General features: G+C 42.1%; 2 protein-coding genes across 2 annotated transcripts in view; one reads left to right on the plus strand and one right to left on the minus strand.

Moving 5' to 3' along the window:
* LOC117534174 (potassium voltage-gated channel subfamily D member 3-like) overlaps positions 1–24,295 on the minus strand; it is a 176,671-nt gene that overhangs the window by 130,412 nt on the left and 21,964 nt on the right.
* Positions 472–22,772, plus strand: LOC117534175 (CTTNBP2 N-terminal-like protein). Its single transcript, XM_034198302.1, has 7 exons — positions 472–626; positions 3,252–3,356; positions 17,756–17,989; positions 19,526–19,633; positions 19,973–20,161; positions 20,653–20,823; positions 20,995–22,772. Exons 1-7 carry the CDS (start codon positions 588–590, stop codon positions 21,925–21,927), a joined length of 1,779 nt encoding a protein of 592 aa, XP_034054193.1. The 5' UTR covers positions 472–587; the 3' UTR covers positions 21,928–22,772.

Raw genomic sequence — 24,295 nt, forward strand, 5'->3', positions numbered from 1 at the left:
ACAATGTGTATCAATAACTTTCCTATAATTCACAAAATAGTTAATGATACTGTTCAAATAATGTTAATCCTTTAAGAATAAAGTTTAAAACATTAAAAGGTATCCTTCCACCACTGCTTATGCTTCATTTAGAAAATATATTATAGAAGTTTTTCTTCAATCCTAAAACATATTAATGTATCAAGTTATAAATAAGTTTTACAGAGATATGGAAACCATCATAACAGATGACAACACCAGTAACGTGTATACACGTGACAGTCACTAGACACCATCAAATATAATTTTGTCCGGAGAAATTACATGCTGAAAGTCATTACGACCCATAAGAAACTTCTTAAGAAGAGGCAGGCACTCGACAAATACTAAACAAAGAAATCCAACCAAAATCCAAGAGGTAGGACGTAATTGGCCCTGCCCCTTTCCCCAGAAGCTCGCCTCTCATTGATCAGGGGCCCGAGCTCCGCCTCGCCTATTGGTTAGCTGAGCTTTCAGTTAGAACAGTGTTTGGCCGCTAACTGTTCCGTTGCATCGGGATCAGAGGACGCAAATCAAGTGAAACAAATCTCCTGACAGGAGAAAAGTTCATGCTGGAGTTTTTAAAGACCTCCGAGGGCCTCATGAAGGTAAGAATATCCGCAGAAAACGTTTTTGTGTCGGCGGTTTTAAACCGGAGACGATAATCTGTAGTGTTTCACCGTCTTTTAGTCACTTTCTGCTCCTAAAGAAAAGAAAAACAAAAAAGCAGTCAACGCTATAGGCCGAACCTTTTGCACCGCATCTTCTTAAGATTAAATGTCACAGGTGTGTTTTGTTTGTGCTATAAACTGCAGTTCAAATACATTACAGATGTATCATTACAAACATATTTTCAGCGAAGAAGAAAGGCGGTAGCGGCATGTCAACACACCAGTCAGGCTGCTGAGGATCACTGATCTTAAAGAAAGTGCTGGTTATATTCATGTACTGTAGTTGAAGTTGTTAAATAACGTGTATTTACTCAGTAGTGGCAACATACTAGTTTAATGCATTCGTTTTAATACGTGTTTAAAGGCTGCATCAAAAGCCAATTGGCAGCAAACTGTGAGTAGCCTAAGTAACCTACAAAAGAAATAGGTTTGTTGCCAAATCCAATTGAGCTGGCAGACATGCTGAATCTGGTCAGCCATCCTGATGACCAGAACATGGAAACTGAGAGACCTCTGCTGCTGTACTTCCCCTCAGTTGACCCTCATCTTGTGGCCAAGTCTGTGACCTGAATTCATGCACACAGTGTATCCCCCCCCTCCCTGACCAGTGGGCTACATCCAGCTGAAAGATGACTGGAAAAGTCTCCCTCAGATTTAAAGACAAGGGAATGTGTGGCACTGTATGTTTGTATTCAAGATCATTCTGTTTCAATGCTATATGACATATTGTTTCTATTGCTAACTTTAGATTCAAATTGAGCAACATGAGCAGACTAAGAGAAGTTGATTTTTAATGACATGGACTTTGATATGATTTGAGTGAAGGAGGTTCATTTTCCACTTATACTGTTCACAGAAGACTCTCAAGCAGCTACTTACAAACCTCTTTGTACCAGGGCAAAGCACATGTTTTTGCAACAGGAGCCTCTATGTGTTTTTAATGAGTTTACAGTGTTGCAGACGAGGCACATGGCTGACCAGGCTAAAAACAAACACGGATCAAAAGGATTATGGACACAAGGCTTTCGTCATCGGAACTAGAGCCACTGTGTGGGAAAATGTGTATTTCCCATCATCGCTTAGTGTTTGTGTACCCTCATGATTACTAACTCTAACCCTGGGGGATTAGGTGAAATAATATTAAATAATGATAAGGATCTAAACAAGCGTGAAGACACATGAAGGCTCCAACTGGGCCAGACATTTCTCATAACAGCACACACACTTTCGCACAGTGATTACAGCAGACTGTGAAATTAGCGAGCAAGCCAGTAAAAGCAAAACCAAGCGAGGTGTGTATGCTGTAGTTTAATTAGCATTTTATCCCTGTGGTTAAGCCAGAGAGCGTGAGTGCTGGTGAAGGCAGAGCTGAAACACTGTATGCCTTCTTTGTGAGATGACGCCGCTGTAGGGATTAGGCTGTAGGTGCAGTTCACCAGGGTCACCGCTCAATCACCCTCTTTCTACATGCTCCTCTAAATAAGTGGCACAGTATGTTTAAGAAATATGCTCTCCAGGTTTGTCTATTTTGTTAAAGATGTCGGGAAATATTGTAGCTACTAGCTGATATTTGAAAAGGGTACTGTCTGTCATTATGCAACCAGTGCCCAAAGAGATGAGACCACCCGCTCTGGGTGAGTTCATGATGCGGAAAGTTGTGGTGACCACAGAGTGCTCTGAGAGAAGCTCGGACACACTGTTGAATGAATACTAGGTATGGATCAATGTCTAGTAAAAGCAATGAGATCTTTTCTGCCTTTTTTCAAATTAGGCTGAGAGCATACTTCTTTTAGTAAGTAGTCAGCCAGTGCAGCGAATATCAATCTACACATCAAGCATAATGATCTGAAAAGGATGCTTAGTGTAATAACGCCAGCTTTGATCTCATTTCAAAGAGGGGCCCGCATACGTTCTTCTGGCCAGAGTGCGGTTGCATGTTTGGGGTGAGGACACCGCAGGGCTTGTCAGCAGTAGCAACACAGCTGTGAGATTACAGCGCAGAGACACTACAAAGAGACCACATCATGTTTCCAACACAAAACAACCAACTGTCACGAGAGCCATTATGAATGAACGTGCAGTGGGAAAAACAAAACAAAGTGATATTAGTTTCAACAATGAACTTAAAAGTCAAGTTCCTCTACCTTTAACTCATTAAAAAGGTCTGTTATGTAGCGCGCACCTCTTGCCCTACACCCTAAATCAGCTACCTGGTTTATTTTCATTCCTGAGAAAATGTTTTACAACATATGTATTACAATGGTTGTGTCCTGCAAAAAGGACCCCCTCCTAAAAGATAATATCCACATTAAGCTCATAAATCAGGGGGCCAGATCATATAGATTAGATGTCTGTCTGGATGTCTGATTTTGCAAAATTGGAAAATGCATGGCTTTGTTTCAAGATGTAATAACTGAGAATCTTTGGTGGTAAAACTGTTTGTTTTCCTAGTAAAGCATTTGGTTCTCAGTGTTTCCTTTCAGAGTGTGTTTCTTTTACTTTTTGGAGTTTGTAAGGAAATCCATTAGTAAATCCGTTATGTTGTATCTTTTGCCCTCACAGTCCAAGCTGAACATGGAGAGCTTGACCAAGCCAGAGTTGCTGATGCTTTTCAGCATCCTGGAGGGAGAGCTGGAGGCCCGGGACCTGGTCATTGATGCCCTCAAGGTACCTTTCATAGAGCTGGTAACAATAGAACATAACATATCAGTGATTCTCTGCACAAAATCTTTCTTCTCAAAGTACACCCATATAGAATTTGAAAAGTGCCTTTTTTCACAGCAGGAAAAAAAACATGAAAGTGTCAGAGAAACTTCTCAAACCATTGCAGTAGAATGTTGCCACAATGCTGCATGTGCTTTTTTAAATTAGCAAGGAAACAATTTGCAAAGGTCATCATGGGTTGCGGTCGGAAAATTCAAAAATCAGCTCCTAAGTGCTAAGGCAAGGCAAGGCAAGTTTATTTATATAGCACCTTTCAGCACCAGGCAATTCAAGGTGCTTTACAAAAATGAAAGACATTCAGACAAAGGCATTTAAAAACAGTAAAAGATAATAAAAGAAACATTAAAAGAAAAACAAAAAATGAAAGACATTAAGAAAATGGCATTTAAAATCAGTCATTAAAAAGAAAAGCTAATAAAATAAACATTAAAAGATAAAAGTTACAGTGCAGTCTAAGATATGAATAGTTCAATTCTTTCGGTTCTTGATTTTTAATTTATTCACAGAACCTCCCTTTGGAAATCCGAACATTTCCGTCCCGATTGTTAATTTAGACTGATTGTTTTCACCATGTTATGCTCACATGACATCCACAATCGGACCCTCAGGAGGGTGTACTAGCCCCCTACTCTGCTTTGCGTTCCATAACAAAGTCTTTACTGTAAGTGTTACCTGAACACCCCGTGTTACCAAAACACTATTTTTCACCCGTCGGTGATGTGATACTTGTTCCTCAGTACAAATCACCCAAAAACTGATCGTAAACCCTGGCTACGACGGATATCCCAAATATCCTACTTTTGAGCAGTCCCTCTCATAAATGTCATGGAGTTTAATTACGTTTAACTTTAAACAATTTAGACACTGTACATCTCACCGAGCATTGAAAGCCTTCTTTATTTTTACCCTTCATTCCATCTTCATGTTCTTGTAATTTATTCTTTAGGTTCTTGATTTTTAATTTACTCAAAGAACCTCCCTTTGGAAATCCGAACATTTCTGTCCAGATTTTTAATTTAGACAGACTGTTTTCACCATGTTTTGCTCGCATGACATCCACAATCGGACCCTCAGGAGGGTGTACTAGCCCCCTACTCTGCTTTGCGTTCCATAACAAAGTCTTTAAGTGTTACCTGAACACCCCGTGTTACCGAAACACTATTTTTCACCCGTCAGTGATGTGATACTTGTTCCTCAGTACAAATCACCCAAAAACTGAACGTAAACCCTGGCTGCGACGGATATCCCAAATATCCTACTTTCGAGCAGTCCCTCTCATAAATGTCATGGAGTTTAATTACGTTTAAATTTAAAACATTAAAAGAAAAAATACATGGATAAAAGTTACAGTGTAGTTTAAGATGTGAATAGTTTAATTAAAAGCAGCGACAAAAATAAAAGTCTTCAGCCTGGATTTAAAAGTAGTCAGAGTTGCAGCGGACCTGCAGGTTTCTGGGAGTTTGTTCCAGATATTTGGAGCATAATAACTGAACGCTGCTTTACCATGTTTAGTTCTGACTCTGGGGACAGAAAGCTGACCAGTCCCTGAAGACCTGAGAGATCTGGATGGTTCATAATTTAGCAGGAGGTCAGAAATGTAATTTGGTCCTAAATAGGGTTGGGAACCGAAACTCGGTTCCAGATGAGAACCGATAAGAAAATGCCGGGTACCGGGTACCCGTACAAAATACACCTTTTCGGTTCTGCTTAACGGTTCCTAAACGCGGTAGACCCTGTATTCCAGCGGGTCCGTCTGTACCGCGGCGACCCGGTGGAATACAGGGTGGACCTGGAGAATCACAGAACGGCCGGTCGTCAGCGGGCCGTTGACGGCCGGCTCGGTACGCTGATGGCCGGCACCGCCCTTAATTTTTTAAAACGGCATCATGTAAGTTGCGCTGACAGGCGACAGAGATCCACAGTTGCCCCGCAGCGAGGCTCCCCCCGCCCTCCCGTAGACAGTTCACGAGCTCAGTCACTTCATAACACCAAAGATGGGTCGCGGTAAACGCTCTGAAGTGAGGCTCCACTACACTAAAAAATAAAAAGACAATTGGGCACAGTGTTAATAGCTTGCCACAGGCATAGCTCAGTTAAAATAAAGCACAGCTATTGTGCAATACATTTGTATTGCATGTATATTTTTTATTTGTAACAATTTCAGTTAAAGCTGAAAAGAATAAAGATATTTTTGTTATCTAAACGTTTGACCTCTTTCTTTTACAATTTTGGAATCGAAACGGGGAATCGATAAGAACCGGAATTGATAAGCAGAACCGGAATCGGAATCGGAATCGATACATTTCAAACGATACCCATCCCTAGTCCTAAACCATTCAGTGCTTTATAAACCAGCAGCAGTATTTTGAAATATATTCTATGACACACAGGAAGCCAGTGTAAAGACTTCAGAACAGGAGTGATGTGATCCACTTTCTTAGTGTTAGTGAGGACTCGAGCAGCGGCGTTCTGAATCAGCTGCAGCTTCCTAATAGATTTTTTAGTGAGACCTGTGAAGACACCATTGCAGTAGTCGAGTCTACTGAAGATAAAAGCATGGACAAGTTTTTCCAAATCCTGCTGTGACATTAGTCTTTTAATCCTAGATATATTCTTTAGGTGATAGTAGGCTGATTTAGTAACTGTTTTAATGTGACTGTTGAAACTCAGGTCAGAGTCCATGACTACACCTAGATTTCTGGCTTTATCTGTTGTTTTGAACATTGCAGACTGAAGCTCAGCGCTAACTTTTATACGTTCTGCCTTGGCTCCAAAAACCATTACCTCAGTTTTATCTTTGTTTAATTGGAGAAAGTTCTGACACATCCAGTCATTGATTTGTTCAATGCACTTACTCAGTGTTTGAATTGGAGCATAGTCTCCTGGTTACGTAAATTTGTGTGTCATCTACATAGCTATGGTAACTTATTTTGTTGTTTTTCATTATCTGAGCCAGTGGTAGCATGTAGATGTTAAAGAGAAGAGGCCCCAAGATGGAGCCTTGAGGAACCCCACATGTCATATTTGTCAACTCAGATGTGTATTTACTTATAGAAACAAAAGTTGTTGCTGTCCTTTAGGTAGGATTCAAACCAATTTAGAACTGTTTCCGAAAGTCCCACCCAGTTTTCCAGTCGGTCTAGTAATATGCTGTGGTCAACAGTGTCAAACGCAGCACTGAGATCTAATAATACTAACACTGAAGTTCTGCCACTGTCTGTGTTTAAGTGGATGTAATTAAAGACCTTTACAAGAGCAGTCTCAGTGCTGTGGTTTGGACGAAAGCCTGACTGGAACACATCGAAACAGTTATTTAAATGCAAGAAATTACTCAACTGTTGAAAAACAACTTTTTCAATGATTTTACCTAGAAATGGCAGGTTTGATATGGGCCTGTAATTGTTCATTACTGAAGCATCTAGATTATTATTTTTTAAGAGCGGTTTAATGACTGCAGTTTTCAGGGCCTGTGGAAAAATACCTGAGTGAAGAGATTTGTTTACTATATGAAGTAGATCTGAGGCCATGCAAGGCAAAACATATTTGAAAAATCCTGTTGGAATAATATCAAGGCAGCAGGAGGAGGATTTCAGAAGTTGTATAATGTCCTCTAGGTTTTTATCATTAATCTGATGGAATTGTGTCATGGTGTTTGAATTGATGGTAAGTGGACACAGAGACAAAACATTTGCTGTTCCTGATGCAGAGGCACTGACTGCTTGTCTGATTTTCTGAATTTTGTCAGTGAAAAAGGAGGCAAAATCATTGCGTGCCCTGGTGGATAGAAATTCAGAGGCTACTGACACTGGGGGGTTAGTTAGTCTGTCGACGGTAGCAAACAAGGCACGTGCGTTGTTTTTGTTTTTGGTAATGATGTCAGAGAAGAACGATTGTCGTGCGTTTTTCAATTCCAAATTATAAAGGCCAAGTCTCTCTTTATAGATTTCAAAGTGAACCTGGAGATTTGTTTTTCGCCACCTGCGTTCAGCTTTTCGACATTCTCTTTTTTCTGTTTTCACGGTCATGGCCTTTCTACATGGAGATATTTTCTTGCCAGACACTTCCTTTACCTGAGTTGGAGCAATGGCATCTATAACATTTTAAATTTTTGAATTAAAATGACCTACTAGCTCATTTACTGAGATGTTAGCAGGGGCAAGTGTGGAAGAGAAATTGTGAGTAAACATTTCCCTAGTATTTTCAGTTAAATATCGCTTTGTGGTTACCTCTTTTTGAACATTTTTGTGAACAGAAATAGAGCTCTCAAAGAACACACAGGAATGATCAGAGAGTGCAACATCAGTCACCACAACCTCAGAGATATTCAGACCCTTTGAGATAATTAAGTCCAGAGTGTGCCCCTTATTGTGCGTGGGCCCGTCACATGCTGAGTCAGTCCATAGCTATCAAGAACACAAAACAGTTCTTTAGCCCCTCTGTCTTGGGGGTTGTCAACATGGATGTTAAAATCACCAACAATGACTAGACGGTCAAAGTCAATACACACTATAGACAGCAGTTCAGTAAAGTCATAAAAAAAGCTTGCACAGTATTTGGGTGGTCTATAGATATTTAGGAACAGAGCTCGAGAGGAGCATTTCAGCTGAAGGGCCACATATTCAAAAGAATCAAAAGTTTCCATACGATGTCTTCCTGCATTGAAGGGAATCATTGAACAGAATAGCAACTCCACCCCCTTTCTTATGCATTCTTTCCTGACTCATAAAACTAAAGTTGGGAGGGGTTGATTCGATAAGAACAGCTGCACTGTTATTTTGTTCAATCCAAGTTTCTGTTAAAAACATAAAATCGAGATTGTGCTCAGTGATAAAATCCATCCATCCATCCATCCATCTTCTCCCGCTTATCCGTGGTCGGGTCGCGGGGGTAGCAGTTCCAGCAGAGAGCCCCAAACTTTATTTTCCCTGGCGACATCAACCAGCTCTGACTGGGGGATCCCAAGGCGCTCCCAGGCCAGCGAAGAGATATAATCCCTCCACCTGGTCCTAGGTCTACCCCTTGGTCTCTTCCCAGCTGGACGTGCCTGGAACACCTCCCTAGGGAGCCGCCCAGGTGGCATCCTAACTAGGTGCCCGAACCACCTCAACTGGCTCCTTTCGACGCGAAGGAGGAGCGGCTCAACTCCGAGTCCCTCCCTGATGACCGAACTTCTCACCTTATCCCTAAGGGAGACACCAGCCACCCTGCGGAGAAAACCCATCTCGGCCGCTTGTATCCGCGATCTCGTTCTTTCGGTCATGACCCATCCTTCATGACCATAGGTGAGGGTAGGAACGAAAATGGCCCGGTAGACAGAGAGCTTTGCCTTCTGGCTCAGCTCCCTTTTCGTCACAACGGTGCGGTAAAGCGACTGCAGTACCGCTCCCGCTGCTCCGATTCTCCGGCCCATCTCACGCTCCATTGTTCCCTCACTCGAGAACAAGACCCCCGAGATACTTGAACTCCTTCACTTGGGGTAAGGACTAATTCCCTACTTGAAGTGGACAGTCCATCGGTTTCCTGCTGAGAACCATGGCCTCAGATTTGGAGGTGCTGATCCTCATCCCAGCCGCTTCACACTCGGTTGCGAACCGATCCAGTGAGTGCTGAAGGTCGCAGACCGATGAAGCCATTAGAACCACATCATCTGCAAAAAGCAGTGGTGCAATCCTTAGTCCACCGAACTGCAGACCCCCTCCCCCATGACTACACCTCGAAATCCGATCCATGTATATTACAAACAGGATTGGTGACAAAGCGCAGCCCTGGCGGAGGCCAACCCTCACCGGGAATGGGTCCGACTTACTGCCGAGGACCCGGACACAGCTCTCGCTTTGGGAGTACAGCGATTGGATGGCCCTGAGTAGAGACCCCCTCACCCCATACTCCCGCAGCACCTCCCACAGTAACTCCCTGGGAACTCGGTCATACGCCTTCTCCAAGTCTACAAAACACATGTAGACCGGATAAGCGTACTCCCAGGCCCCCTCCAGGATCCTTGCGAGAGTAAAAAGCTGATCCGTCGTTCCACGACCAGGACGGAATCCGCATTGTTCCTCCTCAATCTGAGGTTCGACAATCGGCCTGACCCTCCTTTCGAGTACCTTAGAGTAATCTTTCCCGGGGAGGCTGAGTAGTGTGATGCCTCTGTAATTGGCACACACCCTCTGATCCCCCTTTTTAAAAAGAGGAACCACCACCCCGGTCTGCCACTCCTTCGGTACTGTTTCCGACTTCCACGCAACGTTGATGAGACGTGTCAACCATGACAGTCCCTCAACACCCAGAGCCTTCAGCATGATAAAGCAGTGATAAAATCATTGATTAAAAATGTTTTTCCTGCCAAAGACCTGACATTTAATAAAGCTAGTTTAAGTTTGTTAAACACACTATCAGTCATGTTTTTTGTAACAAGCTGTGGCTGACATGGAATCAATGCTAAATTAGATAAACTCACTCAAACGTTTGAGCGCTTCCTGCTTCTAAAATGATTCACCGCTCTTAATCTATTACCTATCAACACAGATATCGGCAAAGCTATAGGCAGGCAGGGCCCTGGCATGTCCTGGAAAGAGTTGAGTGCCATACGCGCTTGAGCCTGGACCCAGGTCCCTATCGTCTATTCCTTGACCTCTGAGTGAAACGTCACAGGATTAAGGGATAGTGGATAGGAGAATTCAAAAGGACTTAGGAGAAGAGACTGCTGTACTTTAGAGAATCCGACTGCACTTTCACTATCCAACGTGTTTATGATGCGCCAGCGGACGTCATGAATGTCAACAGTCTGCTGCTGCTGTGGGGAAACTATGGAAACTACAGTTTTCTATACAGCGGACTACAACATGGATGTTCAATAAGAACGACGGACTCATCTAGAGACTCTGCACCGTGCTCTGATGCTGTTGCTTTATGAACGTGGACAACAGAGAAACATATTCTTCATGACCAAAGTTGGAATTGAAATAAAAAAGGAAAGTGAAACTTATGCTCCTCACCCTCTCCCTCCGGTCCACATTAATACAAATGATCCCAATACGTATGATTGTATGAAAAGATCTTAAAATCAATACAAATGTATTTATTATAAACGTTAGTCCTTAACATCTATCACTGTGTGTATCACCATTCAAACATATTTTAAAAGTTGAACAAACCCCACACAGCTCAGTGAAGACTGTGAAATGTTGACTTTATTTGATCATTTCAGTAAAAACTAACGTTCATATTTCTCTTTTTGATTATAATACTGATGAACGTTCAAAACAAAGCACTTTGGGAACTTACCACATACGTTTTAAAATGCTTAATAAGCACCGTAACTTTCATGATATCATTTCTCGGTCATAATCGGTTGTTTCCGTGAACTGTTGTGTGACGGCAAATGCTGCGGCTGCAAGGCATTGTGGGGCAGCATTTTCTCCTCTCCTTTCGGTGAGGGAGGTCCAGTGGTTCCTAAGCTAAAGGAAGTTTGAAACCTCCTTTCCTATCATTTAGAGAATTCAAACGGCACTTATCATGGCTGCCACTGAGGGACTTCCGGGTCATTTCACTCCGTTAGGAAGGTTCCTAAGCTAAATGGACTATTCGACTGCAGCTCCTGGTGTATGTGATTTACAAAAATGGTGGACAGCAGTGTAACAGATTATGCTGCTGCCTCGCAGCCACTTTTTAAGCCTACAGACGGAGGTCTTGCACAAACCTACATGGGAAAGGTTATTGATACCTGATAATATATATATGTTTAGAGTTATGAAAAACAGTAAAACACATCAGTCATGCATGTGGTTTTGGTGTTACGGGACCCAAAGTAAATAGAGATTTGGCAACACAACGAGGAGGAAAAACCCAGCTAAAACAATTAAGATTTTACCCAAGTAATGCTGTTAATGGCAGTCATTTCCTGCAAAAAAGCTAAGTGTATGGAAACGACAAAGCCATGTGTCTGTGACGCTAATATTCCTATGCCCAATTTGCTTGCAGCAAACTAGAGTCTATGCCTCTGGAGAATTGAGTCTTTTGGGGCAATGTCTAACGTTTAAATGAATAGACGCACCCCAGGGAGATTGAACACACACACACACACACACACACACACACACACACACACACACACACACACACACACACCACACACACACACACACACACACACACACACACACACACACACACACACACACACAACACACACACACACACACACAACACACACACACACACACACATCCACACACACCGACACACACACACACACACACACACACACACACACACACACACACACACACTACACACGTTGTTTTACTTTTGGCAGGATTAATTCTGCATTTGCAATTAAAGCTATTTTCTGCTTCTGTGTCCTTTGACGTGCTGTGCTCTGCAGGCCCTCATACTCAGGCTTTCAGTGACTATCTGCATGGCGTTAGATGTTTTTGTCAATACAAAACAGTTGTAAACTTGCTTCAGTGTCATGCTGCTGCTAAGGCCCTATTTTCTGAGACATTTATATGACACTCCAGACTATTAACTATTAATATTTGAGCTATACGCCAGTTGCCACTCTTGGAAATTCCATTCATTTTCCTGTAGTAAAACACACCATTGAAAGCAACAAATGAAAAGCCAGCAAAGTGGAGAGAGCAGCCGTCCAAAGAGCGCTCTGCTAAATGTTCATGTGTTGTGTCTAGACCGCATTCCTCCATTTCTCCTGGGATCTGGCCATCTAAGGCAAGAAGAGATGCAGCCCACTGGGTGCCTGATGACTCAATGTGCGCAAGAGTAGGAGTGAACAAATAAACATTGACCTTAACTGGAGCTTGGGGGGAATATGGCTTTCATGGCTCCACGGGCACAAACTGTTAACCCATTCAGGTCTGGGATTGGATCACTGATGCAGTGTTAACCGTTACAGAGCTTTGATTAAGGGTGTAATCTCTGAACTGGAGGAAATGCAGGGTGTAAGTGAAAAAGGATCTCTTTAGGTAAACTGATGTATTTTCTGCAGCACAGCGTTTTCCATATGAAAAGCTGAACTGCATACCGTTCTGGCGTTCTATTGTTAAGGGATTGGAGATGGGGAATCCTGGGTCTTGCCCTCAAAACAGATTGGTATCAGTAAAACATCACCCGATAATTTTTTTGTTTTTAGCCACACTACAGGCATTGGTTTTATGGATGGCAGTGTTTGTCTGTATTCCCACCATTCTCCAGACTGAAATGTCTTAACAACTATCAAATAGATTGCCATGCACTTTTGTACAGCCATTCATGGTCCCCAGAGGATGCTATCCTGTGGTTATCCCTTGATTTTGCATATAGCACTAACAGCAGGTCAAACTAATACCTATCCTGTGGAGTATCTCAGCAAACACTGTCTAGATTGGCACAATAGTTTGTACAAAAAGTCATAGTCCCCAGAGGAAGAACCCAAATGACTTTAGTCAAAATACCATCATCAGGTAACACTTGTTGTTTTGAGTGAATGAATAGATTGCCAGAAACATTAATGTTGCCCTTTGGATAAAGACATTTAGTGATCTTTTACATTTTTAGATAGTCGTCTTCAGGTAAACGTTTTAATGTATCCAATGGTTCATTGCCAAATATAGATACAGTAGCATTTCCTGCATGTTAGCATGCTGATGTTTAGCATTTTGCAGGAGGAAATGCCCTGTCTACATCCAGGTGCACCACTAGAGTCCGAGTCTTGTTCCAACAATAAGATTGCACATGGGCCTACAGTAATAAGAGAAGTACATGTAGTCATGTTGCTCATGACTGACGTGTCACTGCACACCAAATGTCATGTGAGAAATGTTTGGCTCAATGACAAATCACCACGGTCATACCAACCCTCTTAAACTCTTTGCTTTTTTATGCCATTGCTTTATAGTTAAGATAAAGGGAACTGGACAGTTTGTCATTTCCATTCTCTGTGTTTTAAAAATCTACTATTCTTATCAGTGTTTTCTACAGAATGTAGTATAAGTACAGGATGTGTGGTTAATGATGTTGTTTTTCTGAGGTCCTCTATATTAAATTATGCAGAGCTATCAATGGTATTCTAGCTATCCACTACATTTTTCCATTTGTGACTCACTTCAGCAGCTGCTCAAGCTGCGGCTTTCAAAAGGAAGTTAAGTCTCTGGCAATGCTCATATTTGGCATACAAAGCTCTGCAGTGATCCAGTGTTCCCTTTGCTTAGGGACAGGAATATGAGTCTTTACTTACTTAAGTTCAAAGGGAACTTAAATATGGAAATTAGCCTTTTAATTAACCGTCAAGTTCACATGGTGTGGTTGACAAGAGCTTCCAAATGGACGTACTTTAAACAGTTAACTATGCGTGTTATGTGGTAATGGCGCACACATAAGGAAGAATAGCCTTTTTTGTAGCTTCTAGATGCATCAGCTGATTGGATTAGTGTAAGTTACTGTACCATCCAAAATCATGTGCTTATGAATAGTATTCTCCAGACATCCATTTCCATTCACACGCCTGAGCATTTCAGGGTATTTAGAAATCTGCCTTATCAGCTCTGAAATATATAGGACTCGTGGGTTGAGAATTTCATATATCACCGTCTCTTAGTATTATATAAATCTTGTCACCAACCTCGTTCAACTTAAAACAAATCCAGGCATGTGTCAGCAAAAGATAAGCTGGATTGGAACCAGTGCAGCCATGGCACATCCCAAGCCAAAGCACACTAGTTGCCAAGAACTGTAGCCAACAGGAAAAAGCATGAATAATGGAGGTAGATTGTATGTGTAGCAGCCAGTGAATGTTTATGGGCATTGAGCACTGAGCAAAGAGTTAGGTGTTAGGTATTAAATAATGTTTGGAATGTCTTTCCCGTTATCCCTCTTTTCCCTTCTTCCAGCCTCTCTGCAGAAGTGGAGGATTGAATCAGAGGAAAACAGCCTCCCTTTGTGGAAGTCTGTGCATTGATGGGCTGGGAAGTGAGCAGAGGGACACTGAGTCTGTGTTCATGGTGAACCTTTGTGTAAAGAGGACTTTTGAATAAGAAGAGAATAGTACTTAAAGGTAAACTATCCAGCTTTCGTTATGTGTGCAGACTGAACAGAAAACAAGAAAAACCAATGGACTGATCTGAAAAAAATCTACGTTAGACATGTTTGTTTCACAAAGGTTTCATCTTGTTTCTGAAGTGGATTGCAAAGTGTTTTTCTCACTCTTAGTATTGCTTACAACTGCAGCAATGAAAGTCAGACCAAGTGTTTATCCTGAGGCAACGTAGGTGTCTAGAATGTAAACCTGATCCAAGCAGCTCCAATCTTTGACCGTAAAATGACACATCAGAGCAGACAGTCATTGACGGGAATAGGGTCGGGCTGTCGGCCAAATCTGTCGTCAGATTCCTCTTTGAAGATTTCTCTTCAAAACTAGATACCTTTTTTGAGGAAGAGAAAAAAAAATACCCATCAAAGAAATTGTACTGTTTATATAAATCACAAGTATGCCTTCAAAAGAGATCTTTGGCAGGCAAATGTCATGTTTTCTAAGTCAGTTGGATGTGAAACCTGTATTGTATGAACATAGTGAGGACAGGGGCTATATGCCACTTTCATAACATAATCTACATTGCATTAGATTAAGGGCTTCAGATAGCTTTAAACGTGCATGTTTTAATCCTCCTGGGCATCCTGTGTTTTCCTTGTTTGATCCACCTTCACACAGTCCTCAGTGGACTGGATCAAATAACAGCAGCCTTGCCCTCCTCTCTTATGTCAGATGAGATAATATCGTTGAAGATGACGATCTCAAAGCCTCGGATCTGTTGGGGAATATTGCTTGAACTTTTCTGTCTGCAGCCATCAAATGGCACTCCCTGTATTTTTAACACTTTGTTAACTAACTCCAGGTGCTGAACTCTCTTTGTACGTAAACATATCAGTCATATGACAATGTCTGGACTTAAGAATCAATCAATTATATATGCAATCTGATGAAATAATTTATATATCAGCCATTAAGTGTCCAATCCACATTACATCCAGTTTCTTGGTCAATGTCTTTCTGGAGTCCAGTGTTTGCTGTATCACATGCATCGAGTCACAGTGAAGCTACAAAAAATGTTTATGGGAAAAATAAATTGCTGCTATCAGACCATAAGCAATCAACATTGTTGTTGAAAAGATATGGATATCCCTAGTTATAAAAGTTGTTGTTTTACTCCAATATAGTGTCGTTTGGAAGGGTCATAAATACCTATGTGCTCAGCTGTAATATCTTCAAACAATCTGCAGCTCAATGCTCTGTAAGAAAAGTGAATAGGACTGAGTGTTGTCTTCAGGCACAACCAGGCTCTCGGCTACACTCTAAACTTCTCAAGTAATCTCTGTATCAGTCATCGGGAGCTATGTCCTCACCTTGCTGAAGAGGATACTGTTCTCTCTAATCTTTTGATCCTCTTTTGTTGAAACCTCACGAAGACAACCTAGAGCTTTCTCCCCCTCTTTCCCTTTATCTCCCCCTCTCTCTTACTTCACCCTCTTTTCCTGGTATGGCCCAAAGGCATCTGCTGAACCTGAACTGTCTTGCTTCTATTATTCCTCCTTTGTCTCGAGTTAAACATAGACCAGGTCTGCTTTGGCCCAGGTCCAGCACAGAGCAGCTGTCCTGCTAAAGATAGACACACACCATATGTTGCTTCTTCCTTCTGCTTGCACTCTTTCTCTGGCATTTTTCTGCACTTCCTCTCCCTCTCTTCCCCTTCCTTCCCATCTACACATCATTTCCATTCAAGTATTAGAGAAGCTGATAATGTGTGTGGAACAAAGTATTTCCTTTTAAATATAAGTGAAGTGACAGCAGTGTGTGTTAACTTAAATTACAACTGTCAGGGATTATAACCTTCAAATCATTTCATAATAACACCAAAGTTCAGTAATGTGGATGTCAGTTGTTGGAGTAAAATATAGTGACTGCTATGAATGATTACAGCTAGGGTTCAATTGGCACTTAACACACAGTTCAACTGAGGCGGGTAGGAATGTCATTAGTTTTGCAGGTATTTAGGTAAGTGTTGGACAAAAGTCAAACTTGCACTGGTGCCAGACCCGGCGTCATGGGCGGGCCCCATGGGGCCGGGCCCGCCCATCCAGGATTTGGGCCCGCTGTTTTAATCCGGGCTGAATACAACATTTTAATTGTTTTATTATTATGTTTATTGTTGTGATTTGTAGGGCTTTGTCCTAATATTTATTTTTGTTTTAAACTATGTTGAAAGATTAGTTTAATATCATTTTTTTTATTTTGCTATGAAGTTCTGACTTCGCTGGGTTGAGTCGTGTGGGTTTTTGAGTGAGATGCGGCATAGCAGCCTGTCAGTTTACTCTTGCTAGGTTAGTTTGGCTATTATCATTTATATTTATCAGGAAGTGGTTCATGAAAGGAATATGGCAACTCAGCGCCAGATGCAGGAACATTAGAAGACATCAGTTACGTTACCAACGAGCAAGCAAGCCAGCCAGGGACAAGGGAGGCTGGCAATCAATTATATTTTGAAGAGAAATTGACTCTCACAAACTCCGGCTCCGTGAGCAAGCAGACCGCTGCACACACTCTCTGGCTCGCTTAATCTCTCTCCACCCTGTGTGCGCTCAAGTTTGCCTGCGTGTTTGCCCAAGTTGGCACAGCGTTACAAATGTGCCACAAAACCAACCAATGGATGTAGCCTATAATAAGACCGTCAACAGCCTTATGGCGCCCCCCCCCCCCCGTTGACAATTCAGATTTCCCGGGATATGTAAGTTTCGGAGTGGGCCCGCCCTGGTAAATCAAATGCCCGCCCAGAGACGTATGTTTGCCGGGTCTGACTGGTGCTAGATGAAAAGTTAGATCAACAGAAATGTATTCTGATAAGTTTATTAATGTATGTGTTGCAATGCTCATGGAAATCCGTCGACATCCAATAAATATTTAATTGAATGAAAACTTTGGAAAGAGCAACGGTCAGGGGTCACTAGATTCATTATGGCATGGCATTGCATCCAATAGTTACGATATGTCTGGATCAAAGCGCTGAACAACCTACCAACTGTCTTTTTTTAAATCCGTAAAATCCTGCCTCTTGAAATGTATAAACACAAGATGCTTTATCCAGTAACAGCTGAGATTCAAACAAGCCTGAGGAGCAAGAAAAGTGATCCAAGAGAAAATGCACATGCTAAAACCAAGTAGCCTTCTTTCTGTAAACAAGGCCATTTATACCAAAGCAATTCCACTCGTGAATATTTCCTACCACGTAACCTTCAGACCACAAACATACTGTAACTAAATTACTGTCACTCTCCCCCTCCTCCTCTCCTCCCTTCAGGGCCAGGGTAAAGAGCTGTTCATCCAGGAGCGCTATGGAAAGTACAACCTGAGCGACCCCTTCCAGGCCCTGCAGAGGGACAGTGAGGCTGTCGGGGACCAACTCAAAGAGCCAGGCTGTCCCTCCGCTACCTCCAACCCTCTGGTGGTTCTCAAGCTGGTGGTGGGCCACTGCAGGAGGATGCAGGAGAAGATGATGGCCCAGCTGGCTGCAGCAGAGAGCAGGCACAGAAGGGTGGGTGTGGAGGTGTGGTTCTAATTACGGGAGGCAGGAATGAGCTGGTTTCTCATGAAGATGTAAACAAATTAAAATAATTAGGAAACATGAAAGATAAAAGCTGCTAGCCTTCAGTGGTGGAAAATAGTTTAAATGGAGATTGCAATCAGCAATTTGCAATACGGATTCTTTTTCTGAAAGTATACTCTGGAATGAACAAAGGAAAAAAGAGAAATATCTGCATCTGATTTCATGTTTTCTTTTGTTTAATGTAACACTGGAGGAGTGTCTAATATTAAAGCCATGTCATGGCCAATGGCCATTTCTACTGATCATAATTCCATTGTTGAGGTCTACTAAAATAGATTTATACTGTGCAATTTTCCAAACTCACATTGGTTTCTCATACAGCATCTCTGTAAAGTACGTGTATTCACCAGGTATTCACTCTCTGTCCTCTCGGTTGGAGCTCCTGCCCCCCCTCCCTTTGAGCCCAGTGTGCTCTGATTGGTCGCGAAGCTGAGAGGCTCGTTGCTCCTCGCAGCTGTGTGAGCTGCTGTGTGAGCTGCTGCAGGAGCAGAAAGCGAAACTCATCCTGAGCACACACAAACACTCACAGCCGAAGTAAAAACAATAAATGTGGCTTGATATTGAGTAAGACATTTTTTATAACGCTGTGAGCATGGGTCTGCGGAGAGCATTTCTCCGCGATCCCAACGTAGCAGCCCGAAAAACGTTTACCCATTTAAACAGTCGTGGTAGATACCTTGTTTGTTTTAAACGTCATAAATACACAAACAACAATGAATACTTACAGGTTGTGCACCCGAATCTCCCGCTGGTCCAAACTAAGTAGGAACAGCATCGTTCTTCAGTGCCGAAAGGTTTGGGAAGCTTTGTTTCGTGAAAGGCTGGCAGAGGGTGCGGCCATAGCTCTGGGCGTGGCTACTGGGTATCCCTACGTAGCGATACCCAGGAAGAAAACATTGGAAAATGAGAAATCTCCAACGAGGCGTTTTGGGGAGGTGTTAGAGTTTTACTCGCTACAGGGTGTACTTTGAGGGTTTTTCACTGCAGACCGTTTACATGCATAAAAACTTTCATAACACACAAGGGGACGGGTAATAACCGGAAAAGCATGACATGGGACCTTTAAGACAGTGATTGAAACATGTCAGTTTCCTGATTTTATTTAGTTTCAAATCATATAGACAAGGCTATTATGCCATATCTGTGTTTTTTGTTTTGGTATATACTTAAATGACTGTTGCAAATAATGATTCCAATGGCATGTTTTGGAACTGTACAAAACAACTCAATCATCTTAGGCTTTGTTAAACCGCAGAGTGATGACTATAGTTTTCTCTGCAGGCAGGCTGAACATTTAAATAAGCTTAACTATGCAACTATTTACCTTGACTGTCACCAGCGTTTTCACTCACAAATGTAGTAATAATTTTTGCTTCAAAATAACTATTATTGACGTAATTTTAAGTAGACCATGCAGGATGGTTTCCCTCTTGACTCTCTGTCTCCCTGCTGTGTTTGCTTCAGGTCATTGCAGACCTGGAGGAGGAGAAGAGGAGGCATGCTGAGGACACAGCCGAGGGAGATGATGTCACCTACATCCTGGAGAAGGAGAGGGAGCGCCTACAACAACAGGTGCCCTCTAATTAAAAGTGACATGGGTTGCACTGTAAATATTTGTCCAAAATGTACTGTGGGAAAGCTTTATAAGAACTGTCAAGGGTTGAGTAGTGCAGGTGGGTTGTTTTGTAAAGCACAAGTCAACACTTCCCTGCTTATATTGAGACATCTTATTCTCCAAACGTATCTTTTTTTTTTGGTAAAATGTTCTGAAATGTATACATACAGTTGTTGTGTTGCACATATACTAATAGACTTTGAGACTGACAATAAAATGGATGATGGCTAAAGCAAAACAATGTTTCCCTCCTCTGACAGCTTTGTTCATTGTTGGTCTCGCCTCTTTCTCTGTAGCTGGAGTTTGAGCGGAGCCAGGTCCGGAGGTTAGAGAAGGAGCAGCGGCGGATGACTGAGCAGATCGAAGAAGAACGGGCTCAACACAAACAGCTCTCCTGCGCTCTGGCCAAAGAGTGCAAGTGGGCAAGTTCCCGGGCTCTGGAGGAGGGACACCGGCTGAGCGAGGTGAACCGCAAGCTCGACAAGGTATTAACATTTTGTATACAAGTATATAATTGTTTTTATATAAAAAAAATCTGAAAAAAATCTGCTCAAAGATTGTTGGTCAACCCCGTCAGAGACTTTATGAATCTGCATCTCCAACAACATCATCTCGGACCCAAACCACGTTCTGAACAGAGAATATTAACTGCTACCATTTAATCGGAGATACAGGGTCCCACGATTCAATCAAATCAGACTGAAGCAATCAGTCAATCCTCACATTAAATACAGAGCTAAATCCCAGACCAAATGTCTCTGAGCATGTTTTCTCTGTGATTGTGCGGTTATGTTAAATGTTTGTTTTTCATGTATTGTATCTTGATATTTGTCTATGTTGATGTTACACATGGAGCTGCTGTGATGCAAGTCAAATTTCAGACTTGATCTGACCATTAAAGTATTATCGTATCGTTTCGTATACAAATGTTGGGCTGTGTTATATTTTATATATACTTTTTTTTTTACTTTCACAGGAGAAGGAGTCTTGTCAGGCCCTGAGAAACGAGCTGGAGGATGAGAGGTGGCGAGCTCTGAGGATGGAGGCGAGGGTGGAGGAGCAGCTGGCCGAGTTCGACACAGAGCGAGAGCAGCTCCGCTCACGTTTGAAGAAGGAGGAAGCTCACTGCTGTCAGCTGCAACAACAGGTGTGAACACTTGAAAGCATTCATCATGCAGGTGGCAGTAGATAGCACATTTTGCATACTATATTCGCCTCATGTTATTTCATCTAATCTTAGTGCGAGAAGAACATTTGCTTGCATTGTTCAGCCAAATTTGTACTTGAAATTAATCTCTTTCACCATTTTTGTGATCAGGTACAGGAGTTGAAGAGGAAGCTGGAGGAGAGAGGTGTTGCTGAGGAAGTTGGAGCTCCAGTACAGGTAGAAAGAAAGGAGTGGGCCACAAGACCCCCTGCTAGACAGATAGCAGTGGACATGGTTACATTCGAGGACCTTGAAGAAGACACACAGCAACATGAGCAGCCAAACGTTCCCGACTGTACTGAGCAGACCGACGGGCACCCCGACCCAGACAGCGCCCTATCAGACGACATCTGTCTACACAACGGGGATGAAGATTCTCCAGTTCATCAGAGCCAGGCTTCCTCCTCCAATCTCCCTCCCTCCTCCCCCTGCTCCTCACCCGTCCTTGCCAAGCGCCCCCCAGGCAGCCCGAGCCCTGGCAACTACCAGTCTCCCTACCAGGCCGGGATCAACCAGCGCTTCCACGCTGCTCGACATAAGTTCCAAGGAACCATAGACCCGGAGCCTCAGACCCAGGCCGCACAACCGGCCCTTCCCCCCTCGCCAAAGGACGCCCCCCCAGTTACAAGCAGTCCCCCCCTAGAAGCCAGCCCGGTGAAGCAGATGGCTCGGAGCACCGTCACACAGGTCCTGTCTCGCTTCACCACCGGACAACAGAACGCCGCACCGAAGAGCGCGTCGCCCAACAACTCACCCTTTGGGACGGACTACCGGAGCTTGGCTGCGCCCCTGTCTCCGGTCATCACGAGGGCCGCAGGGGCCCTGCAGCAGGGGATCAGATCACCCACCATCCCCAGGGCCGACAGGGGCAACCCTCCACCCATCCCCCCCAAGAAGCCCAGTCTGGCTCAGGCCCCCCCCTCCCCGGCCGCAGTGCCCCGGTCTGCCGGACACTTCGCTGACTCCGCCCTCTCAGGCAGCTGCGGCCTCACTTCCAGCCAGGAGGGAGTCAAAGAACTGGACATGGTGGTGTCTTCCAACTAACGGATCATTTGATTCGTCAGTAAACTAGTCCGCTGCTGCTTTGCTCGTGACATGATGGTTTGATCCACATCTCATTATTATGAAAGTTGATATATTGTTTTGTACATGACAGGATTTACATCCTATGCTTATTGAACAGAGGTCCCTTCAAACACTGTTATCTTTGTATTTATTAGATTCTTTATGCGCTCTACTTTAGGTAGTGATTAAGGGGTAGTACTAATGAAGAGTTACAACTCCTAGTTTTAGTTTAAATTGTGCCAATACTTTATGTCGGGCACACCGTACTATGAAAGTATTTTATATTTGTAATGTGTCATATTTCCAAAGAATGCTAATCAGTGTACCATCTAAAGAGGCATTATTTTCCATAGTATGTTGCTTGTTCATACAACAAATACTCTAATCTTCAGACCAAATGTAAGAAGTAGTCCTTGGACCAATTTTGTTACAATATATGCCTATTTTCTGTGTGCACTCTTTTGTACTTAGCTGCCGTTTTTATAAAATGTATTTTATAAATGTTCCTTAGTTATTACTGTATGATGTTTTAGCACAAAAGATAATCTATTCAGTGTCATACCGAGCTTAATTCATGTATTACTTTATGTTTCAGTTATCTCAGATTATTAACATACACCAGAGAACAATGAGATCAGTGTTGCTGATATGTCGTGTTTTTGTCATCTATAAGAAATCATGATAAAGGTTTTAGCAGTCAATCATGGCTCTGATTATTATCATATCACAACTGCTGTGTTGGTTATCTCTACTCTCATCAGATCCTTTACAGTACTAAATTCTGGAAAGTGACAGATTGAATAAATTAATCCCAAATATCGTCACCTATTTATGTCTTCTTTTCTTTTATCTCATAAGAGTTATATGTTGCTTATTTTACAAGTGTTAATCCCATAAGGGAAAGCTTGCTTCCATAATTGTTATCAATTAATCTGAAAATTGATTTCCAGATTCATTAATGAAAGTGTATTCTTTAGAATGTTTAATACTATCATTTCTATTTCCAAAAATAAAACATACCATAGATATTGTTGATGATAGTATCAGAAAAAAAGCATCAACTCCCCCCATTGCATTTCACACTTATACCTAACCACTTCACATAAGATTAATAGCATACATAAATGTTATTGATAACCTTAAGTAGTATCATATTTTACCTTGCCTTATAAAATCTGATATGTATATTCAATGAGAAAGTTAATTAATTATACTCATTTAATTAACTAGAAACTAGTATCTAGCATCCTCAGATAATGATGTACATATTAAGGACACCAATTTGCAATTTTCTGACTTCCCATGAATATAATTCTGCTCATGTTCTGTATTCTGAGGATATACAGCAGTGTTTAGAAAACAGTTGTATACTGTACAGTCAGGGCGAGTCCTCTAGAGGTCAGTATTTGATAAATCCCCCACAGCTTGCAGGAAATGCATGAATAATTGCTCCGCTGATATTTGGCATGTACTAATACCCTTTCTACCCTCTGTGATTTAATATTTAGTATATAATATCAATATGCACTGAATCTGTGAGCACTATGATATAAAGTAATATTGCAGCATTATTAAACCATGCCTATACTATACTATATTATGGCAGATTTGTGTCAGAAAAATACAGATAAGTTATTTTTATGCAGAATTTACATTATTATCTTGTTAAATAGTAACAATTACAATAGAAAGAATAACTGATTTCAGTGGAGGTGCTAAGAAGATTGCAAAGACTGCATATACTGTAGGTACGGAGTTAGTACTGCATTGGTGGCTTTATTCACACATACACTGTGTACTATATTTCGGTATGTTTTATATTTCTTTTTTGTGTGAATGTGGTCTCTGACTAGATTTTGATGCTGAAAGGAATATATATCAATCTTGCTGGTGCTTGGTTGTGAAGATAAGTTGTGAAACCCTTAAGTGTACTGAACTGTTTGTTATGTTGCACCCTGGTTTACTTCAACTATAAACAGTGTTCTAGTGGTATGTTGTTAAAGTGATGCAACTTAGGAGAGAAATTGGGCAGTGGTGTTACAGTAAGTTTGGAATTGGGAAAGTGCATAAAAGAAAAACAGAAATACATGTCTTACTCGAGAAATATATTTTCTGTGTTCTATAATGTCCCCGATATAGTGACTTTGTCCCCCTCTCTCACACACACAGATGTTCAATCAGTCAAGGTGGCCTGACATCATGCTATACCAGATACATGCAGGGCACACAGTGACTGGGACCTCCGACACACTAAATCCCCTCTTGGTTGTTGGGGAAGGGTTGGCTGGTTAGTGGGACGGGTCACCTCTTCTCAACTCGGCTCACCTAATTAACATTCCAGTGTAGG

This window comes from Gymnodraco acuticeps, unplaced genomic scaffold (genome assembly GCF_902827175.1).
Source record: "Gymnodraco acuticeps unplaced genomic scaffold, fGymAcu1.1, whole genome shotgun sequence".
Lineage (NCBI taxonomy): Eukaryota > Metazoa > Chordata > Actinopteri > Perciformes > Bathydraconidae > Gymnodraco > Gymnodraco acuticeps.

Coding starts and splice junctions, on each gene's coding strand:
- LOC117534175 (XM_034198302.1), top strand. CDS start 588: ATGCTGGAGTTTTTAAAGACCTCCGAGGGCCTCATGAAG. Junction 20,162..20,652: donor TGAACCGCAAGCTCGACAAG/GTATTAACATTT, acceptor TTACTTTCACAG/GAGAAGGAGTCTTGTCAGGC. Junction 20,824..20,994: donor GCTGTCAGCTGCAACAACAG/GTGTGAACACTT, acceptor TTTTGTGATCAG/GTACAGGAGTTGAAGAGGAA.